This window comes from Drosophila gunungcola, chromosome 3R, assembly GCF_025200985.1.
Source record: "Drosophila gunungcola strain Sukarami chromosome 3R, Dgunungcola_SK_2, whole genome shotgun sequence".
NCBI lineage: Eukaryota > Metazoa > Arthropoda > Insecta > Diptera > Drosophilidae > Drosophila > Drosophila gunungcola.
In genome coordinates this window covers 21,663,287-21,676,796 of record NC_069139.1, presented here as the reverse complement: position 1 = coordinate 21,676,796, position 13,510 = coordinate 21,663,287, and the positions used below count along the sequence as shown (strand labels likewise).

Genomic DNA, 13,510 nt, shown 5'->3' with positions numbered 1-13,510 from the left:
AGTTAAACTAATTCAAATTAGCCAAACTTGCCGAAAGTTTCATCAAAAGATCGATTTGAATTTTATTTCATTCTACAAAATACCAAAAAATCGAAGCAACTTTTTTTTAAACATTTTAATATAAATGACAGCTACTGTTTTGTTTTTGTAATAATGTCGAACCTGAAAGATATTTGCGGTGGGGGGCAGGAACCAAAATGGAGGTCAGAAGTGGACATCGACAAGCTACCGGAACATAAAATGATCAGCTCCCAGGAATGCATGCAGCTGAAACGTGATCTGGAATCCGATGGTCAAGATGACTTCGAAGTTAGTCCCATGATCCTTTGCCTGATGCTAACCCTTTTTCTTTTCGTAATCGGCTTCTGGATATGGTTGATCTCCAAGAGCTGTCTCTTTGCCCAACCCGATGAGGTTAGAAAAAAGAGAAACCCAAAGCGGCGGCTTTCAGGAGGTAATAATCCAAAAGCAAACAACACAAATGTTCGCATTTTGGACATATCGTCACAAGCCCAAATGCTATCGATTTGTAAACTCGAACGAGATGACTCTAATAGCTCGCGAAATCAGAGCTGTCCACTAAAAGTGTGCAACGCAGGTTCCTATGGAGGTCCCAGCCAAGGCATTCCAAGGGCAAACTACTGTAACTTAATGGAATTGCCCACCACATCGCCATCTTGCACAGAACAAGCCGCAGAACTGGTGTCAGAAGCTGTTACGGAAGCTAAAAGTGGATCATCAATGCTTAGAGCCACCGATTCTTCCCCAAACCAAAGCTGTCCAAGACTCTCAACGATAATGGATAGAAATGAATTGGATGTGCCCACAACTCGAGCTGAGGTTGGATCACCACTAATCTACGGCAGTACGCCTTCAAATTTCGGGAGGGAAGACACAGAGCCCAAAAGAAAATACAGTATAAAGTGGACCAATTTTTTAAGGCGAGGACGAAGGGATCACTGCGATACCCAAAGCCCACAGTGATGCCTTATTGATAGAAAACGCCTACACATTTAGTTGTTTTTTTTTTTTAAACAAATCTAGTTAAAAGAAGAATTGTTTTGCACTTATCAAAAATTGTACAACCTTCAAGAAAATCAATTCGTTATTTTTTTTTTCAAAAACGAATGTGACAAAAATTATTTAAAATGTGACAACAAGTTTTTTAAAGAACTTGAATGTCACATTTTTTAGAAATTTAATTTGCAATACAAAAGTTACAGCTTTTATTAAATTTGCAAAAACCTCGTTTACATTTTTCTGATGATATTTGATATACTATCCCTTTTCCAAATTTATCCATAAAAATAAAGAACAAAGAAAACTTGAGCAAGCTAAAGAAAAAATAATGAAATGAGAAGCAAATTTGTTTGAAAAAACTCGTCCCAAACGAAATGAAAATGAATCCAGCCTGCAGAGTGAAACTGCAGAGCACGGAGTGCCAGGAGTGGATGAACGAGGTGTGCGCCCACTGCGCCCAACTGCTGCCCAGTGCGGAGCAGGCGGAGCTCTGGGACAAATGGTGGGCGGACGACCTGCCCGCTCCCTTCAAGAGCCGCGTTAACCTGATGTCCGCCTACGATTGCCACAAGCTGCGCAAGGATGTGGCCCGCCAGGTGGCGGCTCTCGGGGATCAGGAGCGGTACGAGGGCGGCAACGACCACGTCCGGTGGTCCGTCTATCAGGGCATCCTCATGATCCTGGTGTTGGTTTCCGTTCTGATCGCCATGGTGTGCGCCATTCGAATCCTCTGCAATGCCCTCCAGCGATGGTCAACGCCAATGGGCATGGAATGTCCTCCTCCGGCGGAGTTGAAGCCTGAGAGAAGGCAAACACCACCGCCCACGCCAACTGATGTGGAGAGCTCGCCCCAAAAAGATCCCAACAAGCCGTCCAAGCCGTCCAAGCCGTCCAAGCCGTCCAAGCCGTCCAAGCCGTCTAAGCTGCCAAAGTCCTTCATCTCCTTTGGCCGAAGCACCGACCCGCGCACCCGTTTCGGTCCCTACAATCACCAGAAGCTGCTCAAGACCGCCTTCCTGCAGGAGTACCATCCGGCGGAGCTCCATCACCAGTTTAAAGCAAAGCCGAGCCCAAAGCCAATACCCCGACCGGCGGAGAAAAGCGTCCAACACGCCGAACAGCAATCGACGGAAAACAAATCGGCCACAAAATAACCGTCGAGGGAGCGCTGGCCAAAAAATCGAAAACAAATCCGAAGGCTGTCCAAGCTGTGCTCAATCGCGGATAAGATTTATGAAATGTGTTCCGCCCCGATTTGTTCTCGTTTTCCTGGTTCGCTTCTAGTTGGTTTGCGTTTCCCTTTTTTATGTAGCCGTGCAGCGGCGAAACACAAAAACAAATAAATATTAAAGCGGAGGTACAGTGGTTTTCGAATGGTTCAAAAGCCTTACCAAAGTCCTGTCCTAATCTAGGAAATAATATTGCTTTTAACTTAAAATATTGACGATCTACTTTATTTAAGTGGTCAAGTGGTTTTTGTGGATCGTTTTATATTTTGAGTAGAGAACTTAAGCTTTTAAGGTTCACAAAAATTTTTTCTCAAAACTTCTTTTAAGTTAACAAGATCCTACGAAAAAAAATGATTATATCGAGATCCTCGTCCACTGCTTTGTAGGAGAATATTATTATAACGAATACAATATACCCTTTTAAAAAGGGTATAAAAAGTGAAACAAGTCGAAAATTACTTAAGCTGATAAAGATGCCATATTGGCTTTGCGATTTCAAATTTTTGGAAACTTACTTTAAAAATAAAACAAAAATAAATATTGTTTAAGTTCCTCGGTTTTTTAAAAAGTATCAATAATTATAATTGTTCTGGGTAGCAAATACATTCATTTAATTCGCTTTATAAACATTTTGTTAAAACAATAAACAAAACTTACGAAACGAACGTTTTTTTTTCCTGTCCGGATTATTTGTCCACTACTCAAATCCACTGTGAGTATGGTCTTTTGGTGGCGGATTCGGAATCGGGAACGGGATCGGGAATTGGAATGGGAATGGGAATGGGGTACAACCCGAAAACATGCATGCCGTACATTTGGCCCGAATGACCTCAGAGAAGTGGCTGGCCAAGTGTTGTTCCTGGCAGCGTATCAACGTTTTGCCTATAAATACGGCGGATGTCGTTAATCTCAAATACAGGCAATTTTTAAAAATGCATGGGGTATTGTTTATCGCACGCCCGGCTGGATGGGCGGATGGTTCGGAGGACTGAGATCGAAGGTCGGGGGTCGGAGGAGAATGAGTGAGTGTCAGAGTGCATGGGATTGGCCATAAAGAAACAATTGAATTTAATTTCAATTGAATGCACACTCAAATCGAAATTGTAGCAAACAATTTGGACAGAATGCATTTGTTTCCAAGTTATGTCTAAATGATTGCTAGAATTATGGCTGCCAGTTGAGATTTATATGCCTTTTTCTTTTTAATTTAATGATTTTATTTTCGGATTGAGCATGGCAGTCGAATCGTATATTCCAAACTGGTGTGACACAGCAGGCGTGTGGCGCTTAAATCACGGCCGCAACTGTAGCGAAATTGAAAACTTTTACTACACTGAATGTTTGTTTGGCCATTCGCTGAATTGTTTGTTTGTTTGTTTGTAGGTTGGTTGGTTGGTTGGCTGGTACTTTTAATTCATTCCCTGCAGCTGCCGACCTACAGAGACGAAGATATCGAAGAGGGAGGACGACGACCCCTTGGCTGACTTTGATTTATTTGTTGTTCCCGCTATCCAAATGGAATTAAAAGCTTAAGAGCTTTGCGTTGCGCTTTATTGCTTTAAAAATGCATTGATTGCAATTGACAAATTGATTTTCTTTCCTGCCCGAATACTCAAATGCCCGAATGCCCGAATGCCAGTTTCAATTCGATTCGGTTGCATTAACAAAGGGCGCCGGACATTATGACAGACTGTTGTCGTAAATCAGCAGCCGCAGACCGCAAACGAGTTGAGGCTTCAGTTTCTGGTCGTGTCAACCCTTTGGGCCAGTCACTCGATTTTAAACGGCCGACGGTCGACATTTGGACATTTAATTTGGCCAAACAATTTAATAGCTGTTCAGCTTGAAGTGTTTGCCATAGTTAAACCTTAAATTAATATTTGCAAATTCTCAAGTCATATTAGAATTCGATTTGTTGAATGCCGCATGCCTAGCAAATTTATTTATCGAATCAATCACTGGGTCATTGATTGAGGTGCGCTCGCAAAGTATTTACCCACATTGATTTGTCCCGTCGGGGCTGCGTCTGCTCTGAAGACTTGCCACATTGTTTGCCCCCTCTTTGAACTGAAATTGATGAAGCAATGTTTTTGATCCTGTGCTGCAATCCTTTGTTGGTCTGACCAAAGTACGGAGTGGTTCCTCCGCCATGTGGCATTCGTAAGCAGGAAGGCACACATCCATTTCAGAATGCGTCGACAGCAGACGGTGGTTGGGGTGTTGGTGGGTCGAATGGTTGAGCAGGCATATTAGAATTTGATAAATGTGCAGCACGAAACCAGGACGAAATGCACTGGCATATACGTTGCACTGGGAGAATATCATGTGGTAAACATTGTTTGCTTGTGGGTTACTTAACAAATTAATGGCGTTTTGACAGATGTGAAAAGTAGGATATCAAAACTTAGACAAGAACAAAATTGTTTAGTTAGCCAATGACTTAGTTGGCCTACCAGAACTTAGAGACCTTAAGAACTATAAGAGCTTACAACATTCTTGGAGTGTTAATAGTTTTCAAACATGTAGCGCTAAACAACTGAAGTCAATAGAGATCCATATCTAGATAAAATAAAAAGTATTATATTATTTTCCACCACTTGTTATTAAAGTTATACTGTGTCATTACTGGGTAGTTTAATTATCGTTTGTTTCTGATTAGCTGTCGCAAGTTTTCCATTCAATCATTTATACAGTCAATTAAAAACTATTAAAAGCATGTTCAGTTGAACCTTTTGAAAGTTCAAAATGAAAAGAAAAACGTCAAGAAATATTTAATTTTTAAGTACACTATTTATTTATGATAAATAAATGAATTCAAGTCCTAGAATCAGCACTGCGTTATTAAAACTTAACTTGATAGTTATAATTTGTACCTTGGCTGACTGAAAAAAAAGGTTTGATTAAGAAAATAGTTTGAAATTCGAAGTTGGAGTTCTCCCTGTGTAATGCAGCCTGTTTTCAGGGTTCAAGCTGCATTCTTTACACGATTTAACTCGTTGATTTTGTGGCTTACACTCATTAAGCCAGCCTGGGCCCCACTGCCATTGTTTGTATACGAGTCGAGAGGAGTGGGGTGGGGCAAAAGCTCCTAACCGATCCTGGACAATCACCAGAGCCCTCTTACTTTAGCCATTTAAGCAAGCTGCACAACGGCTCTTTGTTTGATTGAAACTAGCAGTAGGTCTTCGCCACGGAGTTGGACTCGCATGCGGTTGCTCATACGCCCCATATGCCCGCGCCAACGGAGACCACTGCCCTTCATCGCTAAAGATGTGGTCTGCATGTCGACGCTGATTTTTATTCTCGGGGTCGGTCTCGGTCCCCAACTTGATTTATTTCCCTGCCCTTGCGCCGGCTGCAATCCTCAGCTGGCCATTGTGCTGCGAGTCTCACTTTTCAAGAACTCAAACAAAGTATTAAATCGCACAAAAGCGATATGGAAAATATTAATAATATTCCCAACCCAACGATTCTTTGGCCACAGTCTCAGAATTTACGATGGCCCATCGCCGATTTATTCCACCCACGACCGCGCCCACACGGTTTGACCTCATTTCACATTCAGGGGTCAGTCGTTGCGGTTATAAAGAGTTCAAATATGTGGGACCGCAGATTGAAGTACTAGTTTTTTTTTAGATAAACATCACAGGCTGCCAAAAATCCTGCATAATTCAACTGAGCATGTCGTTAAAGCCATCGCCCGAGTTAGTAGTAATAATTCGGAGCGCATAATGTGAAAATCGACACTCGAACCATCGGTAAATATGAATTTTTGATTTGATTGAATTTGACTTGCATTGGATGTTGTGTATTTGTGCGCATTTCGGAGCGCAAGCTTCCAACTTTACAAAACAAAATGCTGATATCACTTGATTTGGCTTCAGTTGATAGCATTTGTGTTTGTTAAAAATCTACCGTATTAGATACCGTATTATTACTAGCTCGTTCAATTATCGTTTCAGGTCCGCTGTTATTAAAGCAAACAGAGTTCCGAGTTTCCATTCTTCGTTAAGCCAATTAATACTAATGCAAAACCAGCCAGTTAAACAAGTAAAAAAGTGAAAACTATAGTATATATATTTAAATATATTTAAATACTTATCAAAGAATATTTATATAAAAAGTTAAATCTAGAATTAATTTAATTACATAATACGAATGTGCATTTTTAGTATCATTTAAATCAAAACTTTAACACAAGCGCAAGTGTTTTGACTTAGGTAAGTAAGCCAATTAAGGATAAGAGTCAAATAAATAGTTAAGCAAACCCATTAATTTTTCAATAAACCCACTTCCACCGTAGTTTAAAACACTCATTTATATAAGGCCAACTAACTGACAACACAAAAGCGAAGGTGGCTTTATGCACTTTTAATTATTTGAATCGTTGATTGAATGTGCTCACTTTAAACAATTGTTAATTAAATGGATTTATGCAAAGTCATGCGGCTTTTGTAAACTTTAGCTTGTCATTATAAATCCATGATAAACGACAGCACAGAACTGGCCAGAGAGAATAATTAAACAATTTAATGATGGTTAATAACAAGTCTATGTGACAGACTTAACCTCAACAGTGATGCTTGGGGCCCGACAACAACCTTTTTGATTATGTGCAAATCAGTTTTCACAGCAAATTAGGCAGCCACACATTATAACTTTGACAGACAGGACCGACCCCGACCCCCAAAGGCCTCCTCGACCGCAGATCCACCTTTTCCTCGTCAAGCCAACCCCTTTCCACGCCATTCGTAGACAGTGGAAAGTTCCCCCGGAGGCTCTTAAGAGTACACATGTAGCATATGTATGAGGGGCATCAAAAGTTTGAAAGCAGCTGCCGCCGAACGAAAGTGGGGTAATCCTCTACCGCCCAACAAACCCTTCCCAAAAGTCACTCAGAGGCCATAGTGAAACAAAAAAAAACTTTTCGCGGCCACAGAACCATGAAAGAGCCAAGAAAATTCAAACAAAAGTGCAACAACTTTGGAGGCAACGGTTGAGAATACCTTTCTTTATGCGTCTCCCGTAGAAAAAGTTTCCTTTTCCATTGGAATGACACTTAAACACTTGCCGTGTAATTTATCTGATGGCAGACAAGTCGGCAGTCAATAATAAAAGGATATAAAATAATGAAAATACGAAAACGAAAAAATCTGAAGCATAGGAAACGTATGAATTTGAAGTATAAACGATTAAACCGCAAGGGACATATTTTGTTCACTACCTTTGGAATCTTACACGAATTTACTGTAAGCACTTGCAAAAAGCATTTGAATGAAATCGCAAAGTCTGTATTTTAATAATATAAATCTAGTCAAACAATTAAAAAAAGGACCAAACTGCATTTTCTTGAAAGAATTTAACTGCCTGCTTTTATGCAAACAGTTTGTTTTTGCAGGGCAAACTAAGCAAACAAATAAACGTTTATCTCACAAATAGAAAATATTTATCGTCTTGTAGTCATAATCCTTTTACTATAAATATTTAACAGTGGGATACATCAATTCAGTTATATGTGCGTCCTCTCTTTCAACACAAAATATTTTAGGTATCCTCCTTTTTGCCATTAATATTAAAAATAATTTTATTTAAGAAAATACCACACGCATTCGTTCAAGTTTTATCCGGAAGAAATCCTCCGGTCAAATCTCATTAAATTGCCTTGTGATGTAATCAACATCCTTTGACTGAGAATGGTTCGTTTCAAATTTCGCATTTTGCAACGGAAATTTCGGGCGTATTCTGTTTCTATTCACACATTTCCATTCCCAATCGGCCTTTATGAGGGGATTTTCGTGTCGGCAAACTGTTGAATGCTGTTCCCTCTACGTTGTGCGCATGACTGTTCCCATCTTCAGGTCACTGTTAACCGCTTCGTCCGGTGGAAAGTGTTCCCAGTTTTTAGAAACCTTAATTTGAATAATTTAAATTTTGTCAAGGGATAAGGTAGAATTCAAATAAATGTTTAAAAGCTTTAAAAACTCATAAAATGCCTATTAATATGGGAAAACCCAAACTTCATGCCGCAAGAAGTGTCCGAAAATTGGCGAATGACATAATTGTTTTGTACTTGTTTTATTCATATGAGTATTAGGCTTTAGTTTATTAAATGAGTATTAGCTTCGATTATCATAAAATAAATATTCGTTGTAAAAATAAGATGTTTCGATATTAAATCATTACGATAATTGTTTCAAAGGCCTTTGCAATTAATACCTTTATTAAAGCGTCATCATAAATCCGTTTTCCCTGATTCAGGCTGTAAATAGCTGTGTTACAGCAAATTGAAGTGTCGTTGAGTAAGTAGGTCAAGTATTTTGACATTTTGTCCAATATATAATTGTACCAGCCACTTTACTAATTAAATGAAGACAATTTTCTTTGTGCACCTAACTCGACTGGTGGCACCTGTCGTCCACCTGTGCACCCAAACACACTCCCTGCCACTTTCATTTGCAGTCATAAGGGCTCTGGCCATGAAAGCTGTGCCACCAATGACAATGAGATGAGACGCCCCCAGTTATTTTCATAAGGCAGACGGTCGGAGGCGTTGACGGGATCATTCTGTTGAAGGCGTCTAATCTCATTCATTTTGAATAAGACGGGCTCCAGCGTATTTAGCCTGAGTACTTGTGTCAACACAATTCAAGACGGTCTCAAATTAAAAGGCCGTGTAATATGCTCCTCTATAAGACTGTTTTTGTTTTGGTTTTCTTTTCTCCCAGGTCCTACTTGGCTTGAGCCTGGGCCACTGCCAATATTCTAGGAGGCTGCCATCGGAGCAAATTGCCTCAGGCTGACGTCAGCAACTTTATGAGAAAGTGAAAGTAATTAAAAAAGTTTAGCTGTACGGATTTTCAAAAATATTCAATCGCTTCGCCAAACCAACTGCAAGTCTTTCAAAGGTAGACATTGGCCAGGAAAAGCAACAAATAAGAAATTTTCTGCATTACGCAGTACTATTACCAACAAATGTTGCAATACAATTTTGGATAATAAAATATTATTCTTGTTCAAACTATTCAGTTTTCAAATTCAAAATTCGAACAGAAATTCTGTTATATTAAGCCAGTTAGGTTAATACCGAGGCATTTTCCTTCAGCGTATTACGTATATTGTATGACTTATTAAATTACACGATTTTCTTTTAACACATTCGCAATATTTGCAATGTGATTAAATGTCTTACAAAAAAAAAAGATTACAAAGTTTATTCACAATTGAATTTAAATAAAAAACACGTAAAAATACCTTCATTAAAAACTATAAATAAAATATACAAATATAATATACATATAAAATAAATTTATCTTTCATTTCCTAATTAAAAGGAAGAAATGGGTTTATTTATTTTGTATTTGTTTATATTTTCCTAAAATTCATACCTAAAATGTATCTATTGTACCAACAATAAAACCATTTTTAAAGTCGCAGTATTATAAATGTATAAGTATTCATATAATAAATGCAATGAAACAACAGTTGGTTTTATAATTTTATGCAATATGCCATCTAAATATTATTTTTTACAAATAATAAACAAAAAACCGAAAGGATTTACAAACGAAAATGTCTTAAATTTTTGATTCGCTTGAAAAATATTGATTTTTAGTTATATTATTATAATTTTGCACAACTTTGAAGAAACGACAAATTTTATAAAATTAAATCGATACCTTCGGTTGTGGCCGTATGGACTATATTTTTGAGCACTTATTTCTCTTTAATTGACATGTCATTTAATTTTATTATTGTTCACAAAAAATTTTTAAGCAGAATTATTTTTAAAAGAATGTGTTCCACAACAATAAAAATTTGTCTTGCAATAAGCCATCAAAAGCCCAAATGACCATTAAATGGCCATATCTACATATATAATATGTTCCCTTTAAGAAATGTTAAAGGCAACTTTCGGATATATGGGTTTGGGGCATATTGACTTTACGCAGCCTGAAAATTGGCTACGTGACTTGACAATACGAAGAAATGACGATGGCGGAGACGATGGCGACTCCACGATGTTGATGATGATGATGCTCCTGATGGGGACGATGCGAAGAGCCGCATGAAATGCAAATTTGGTAACATTAAGGGTGAGAATGGAGTGAAGTGGGGTGGAGAACGCAGTGCAAAGGAAAGGCAAATAGCACAAGGCCGGCAGAGGAAAAGAAACAAGTTGTTGGCTTAATTTCGTCACAGGCAGCTTGTTTTCATTAACCGGCCACCGAGGAGCTTTTGACTTGGGGCCCGCTGCTCGTTATGCGTATGAGCAATCGATTAAGAATAATGTGCCGATGGATTTACAGTTGCAGCAGAGAGCAATCAACATTAAGCGTTTAGTCTGATCCGTTAAAAAGAGGATGGGATACAGAAAATCGAAATCGGGAAAATAAATGAAAAAAATTATACCTTGCTGTTTTTTAATTCGTTTTTTAATTTCTCGAGATGTACTAAATGTTAAATATTTCAAAATTACTGTATAAATTTCATTAAAACGACGACTATATCATATTTAAATAAAATAAAATTTAACATCTCAACTTTTTAATTTTTTTTTTATTCTTTTTGACTAAGTAATAGTTTGATATTTCAGAATTATGCATATATAAATCGAAATTAAGATATTTTAAAGAGTATTTAATTTTTGCTGCAAGTTTGCTTCCTTTCTTGTTTTTAATAAACTTTCTTATATCATCTCTAACAAAAATAGTTTAGATTGTTAAAAAGCCAAATAATCAATTCTTTAAATAAAAAATGTAGTGTTTATCGAATTAATAATTTTAAAAATATAATATTTTAAACATAATATTATATATCGAGATAAGTAACACCTGTATAAAAAAATTTTATCAAAATTTCTGTTGAAGATGGAAAGTTGTCTCTTAACAAATAATAATAAAATTAAAACTGACTGAGGTTACTTAAATATAACTTTTTTGTTAAAGTATGTTTGTACAAAAAAATAAATGTTGGTCGTTGTTTTTTTTTTATTTAATTATTTTTTTAATTTTGCATTTTACGAGCAAATTGCAAAATGAAGCTTCACAGCAAGTACTGCGCTACACTTATTTATCCCTCGTTGCCACACACATTTATATGCACACCAGAAAGTTGATTATTAAGTGCGTTCGCGAGTTGCTTCTCTTAATGCCTTTTGCTGCAGTTCCATGATCCAGATGCATCCTCGCAGGTCCTTGTTGTTGCTTTTGAATGCTGCTGTCGGCCAATTTCTTTATTGCACTTTTATTTATCTGTCGGTCCCAGTTTCAACTTCGTTTACCTTTTCAATTTATCGGCTCCATATTAAAGATAAGTCAATGGCCCATGATGAGCGTGCGTTTTTCTGTCGGACATTAAATGCCGGACACAATAGCCAAATGCCACAATTTTACATTCAATTTATAGCCATTAATGTAAATCCCCAACATGAATGTTGATAAAATATTTTAAATGTATTGTTTTACACATATATATTTATTTTTGTGAATATTAAACAAGTATTTTTTGACTCTATTTCCAAAATGCTGGGTTGGTTCCTTGGTTCCTGGCAACTTTTAACTTAGGACTTAAGTTAATAGGAAAGGTATTTATAATTCATGCATTATAATGGGATCAACTATTCCATCTCTAATGTTAAACACGAAGATTAAAAGATTCAATATTATTAATCGAAAACAAAAAACAAGCGAGTTGTTTGCGCAGTCCAACATATCAAATTACAAATGAATGTGTGAAACTTGAAATTGTACACTTTTTATGCCCGCTGAATTTAACCATTTAAGGTTGTTACACAGTTTTTTTTAAGGTCATTGTAATAAGGATGTGACCTACAAAAGATATTAATACATTTATATAATATTCGATTTATAAAATAAATGAGAAAGTAGACTAATCAGATAAGGCGTTTAGATGTAAGAGCAATTTAAATGGCTAGAAAACTGCGCCGAAAATCGATGTCACATGAGTTGCGATACCGTCCAATCTTTCGGTTGCTCATTTGCCGGAAACGGCGCATGGCCTCGTGGATTTCCGGGACACTGATGGGCTTCACGACTTCCAAGCCGCGTCCTTGGGTGACCTCCGGACAGACGTGCATCATGGCCGGACTGCCGCCAGCAGAGGTCACTCGACTGTAGGGCTCGGTCACACGGTTGCTCGAGTTTAAGCGCGTTAGAATCGAATAGTCGACAATGGCGGCGATGGTCTCATGGGCCAAGTAGGCCAAAATGTTCATGGTGGGCGTGGGGATGCGCAGGTCGGCGGGTAGGTCGAGAAAGCGCCGGAACTTGTTCTTGATCTTCTCCCCGTGGCGACAGTAGAAGGAGGTCTTGCGCGCCTCGTTAAACTCCAGATACTGCTGGCCGGTTAGGATCTGCGAGATGCGATCGGCACGAAACAGCCGACGCATGCGATCCTCGTCATGTAGCTCGTGCACATCGATGGCCAGCTCCTCGTCCTCTTCCTGCTGCTCTAGGTCGTCCATAAAGTCCTGCGGCCTTCCCGTGCGGATGCTGAGGAATCGCTTGAGAATCCGCATGTCCTTGAGGTGCTTTCGCATGCGCGCTATCTTCACTGGATGGTTGCGCATCAGGAACTCGAAGTCCGCCTGCGAGGGGCAGGGATTCTGCTTGCGGCGCATGGCCACCAGAGAGGCCTCGTTGAAGATGCCGCGCAGCTGCTGCTGCAGGATCTGTTCCACCAGCTTGACGCTCGCTGTCCTCGGTTGATCGCTATCGCCAAAACTCCGCATAATGTCCGCGATCTCCGTGAGCAGGGAGACGGGCGCATCGTCGGGGATCTGGACGTTGGAAGCGTTGCTTCCACTTGCGCCGCCGGCTGCATTTTGTCCAATTATGGTAACCTGCTGCGGGGAGGGATTCGGCGGAATGGTGGCACTCTGCAGCAAAATAACCTGGCGCTGCACATGAAGTGGCTTGATGTCCTCCGTGGTCTGCAGCTGCGGCGTGCTTGGCGCCGAGGGCGGGGCAGGTCCTACCATTACCGGCGACGATGCCAGGTCGTTGGACCCTATGCAAACCGAGTTCTGGCGCATCACACGCTTGGCATTGTAATTCATTTTATTTATAAACAAAGTCAGCAATTCAATCGCGACACAGCTGATAATAAGAGAATACAGTAGGCCCGGCGAATCAGTGATGGCCTATCGTGGAATAACCCAATGCCGATGGGAACGATATATTAAAAAGGTTTGCATACAAATACTTCTTATATAAAACATTTTATATATGATATTATTAAAT

At 39.1% G+C, this 13,510-nt stretch overlaps 3 protein-coding genes across 3 annotated transcripts; 2 read left to right on the top strand and 1 right to left on the bottom strand.

Moving 5' to 3' along the window:
• Positions 1-90: 90 nt before the first annotated feature.
• On the top strand, positions 91-1,084 carry LOC128258339 (uncharacterized). The gene is made up of 2 exons (XM_052989926.1): positions 91-454; positions 599-1,084. Exons 1-2 carry the CDS (start codon positions 154-156, stop codon positions 982-984), a joined length of 687 nt encoding a protein of 228 aa, XP_052845886.1. The 5' UTR covers positions 91-153; the 3' UTR covers positions 985-1,084.
• A 124-nt stretch (positions 1,085-1,208) lies between these two features.
• On the top strand, positions 1,209-2,375 carry LOC128258349 (uncharacterized). Its single transcript, XM_052989937.1, has one exon. It carries the CDS (start codon positions 1,395-1,397, stop codon positions 2,172-2,174), a length of 780 nt encoding a protein of 259 aa, XP_052845897.1. The 5' UTR covers positions 1,209-1,394; the 3' UTR covers positions 2,175-2,375.
• A 9,397-nt stretch (positions 2,376-11,772) lies between these two features.
• LOC128266548 (transcription initiation protein SPT3 homolog) lies at positions 11,773-13,385 on the bottom strand. The gene has a single exon (XM_053003138.1). It carries the CDS (start codon positions 13,324-13,326, stop codon positions 12,172-12,174), a length of 1,155 nt encoding a protein of 384 aa, XP_052859098.1. The 5' UTR covers positions 13,327-13,385; the 3' UTR covers positions 11,773-12,171.
• Positions 13,386-13,510: the final 125 nt, after the last annotated feature.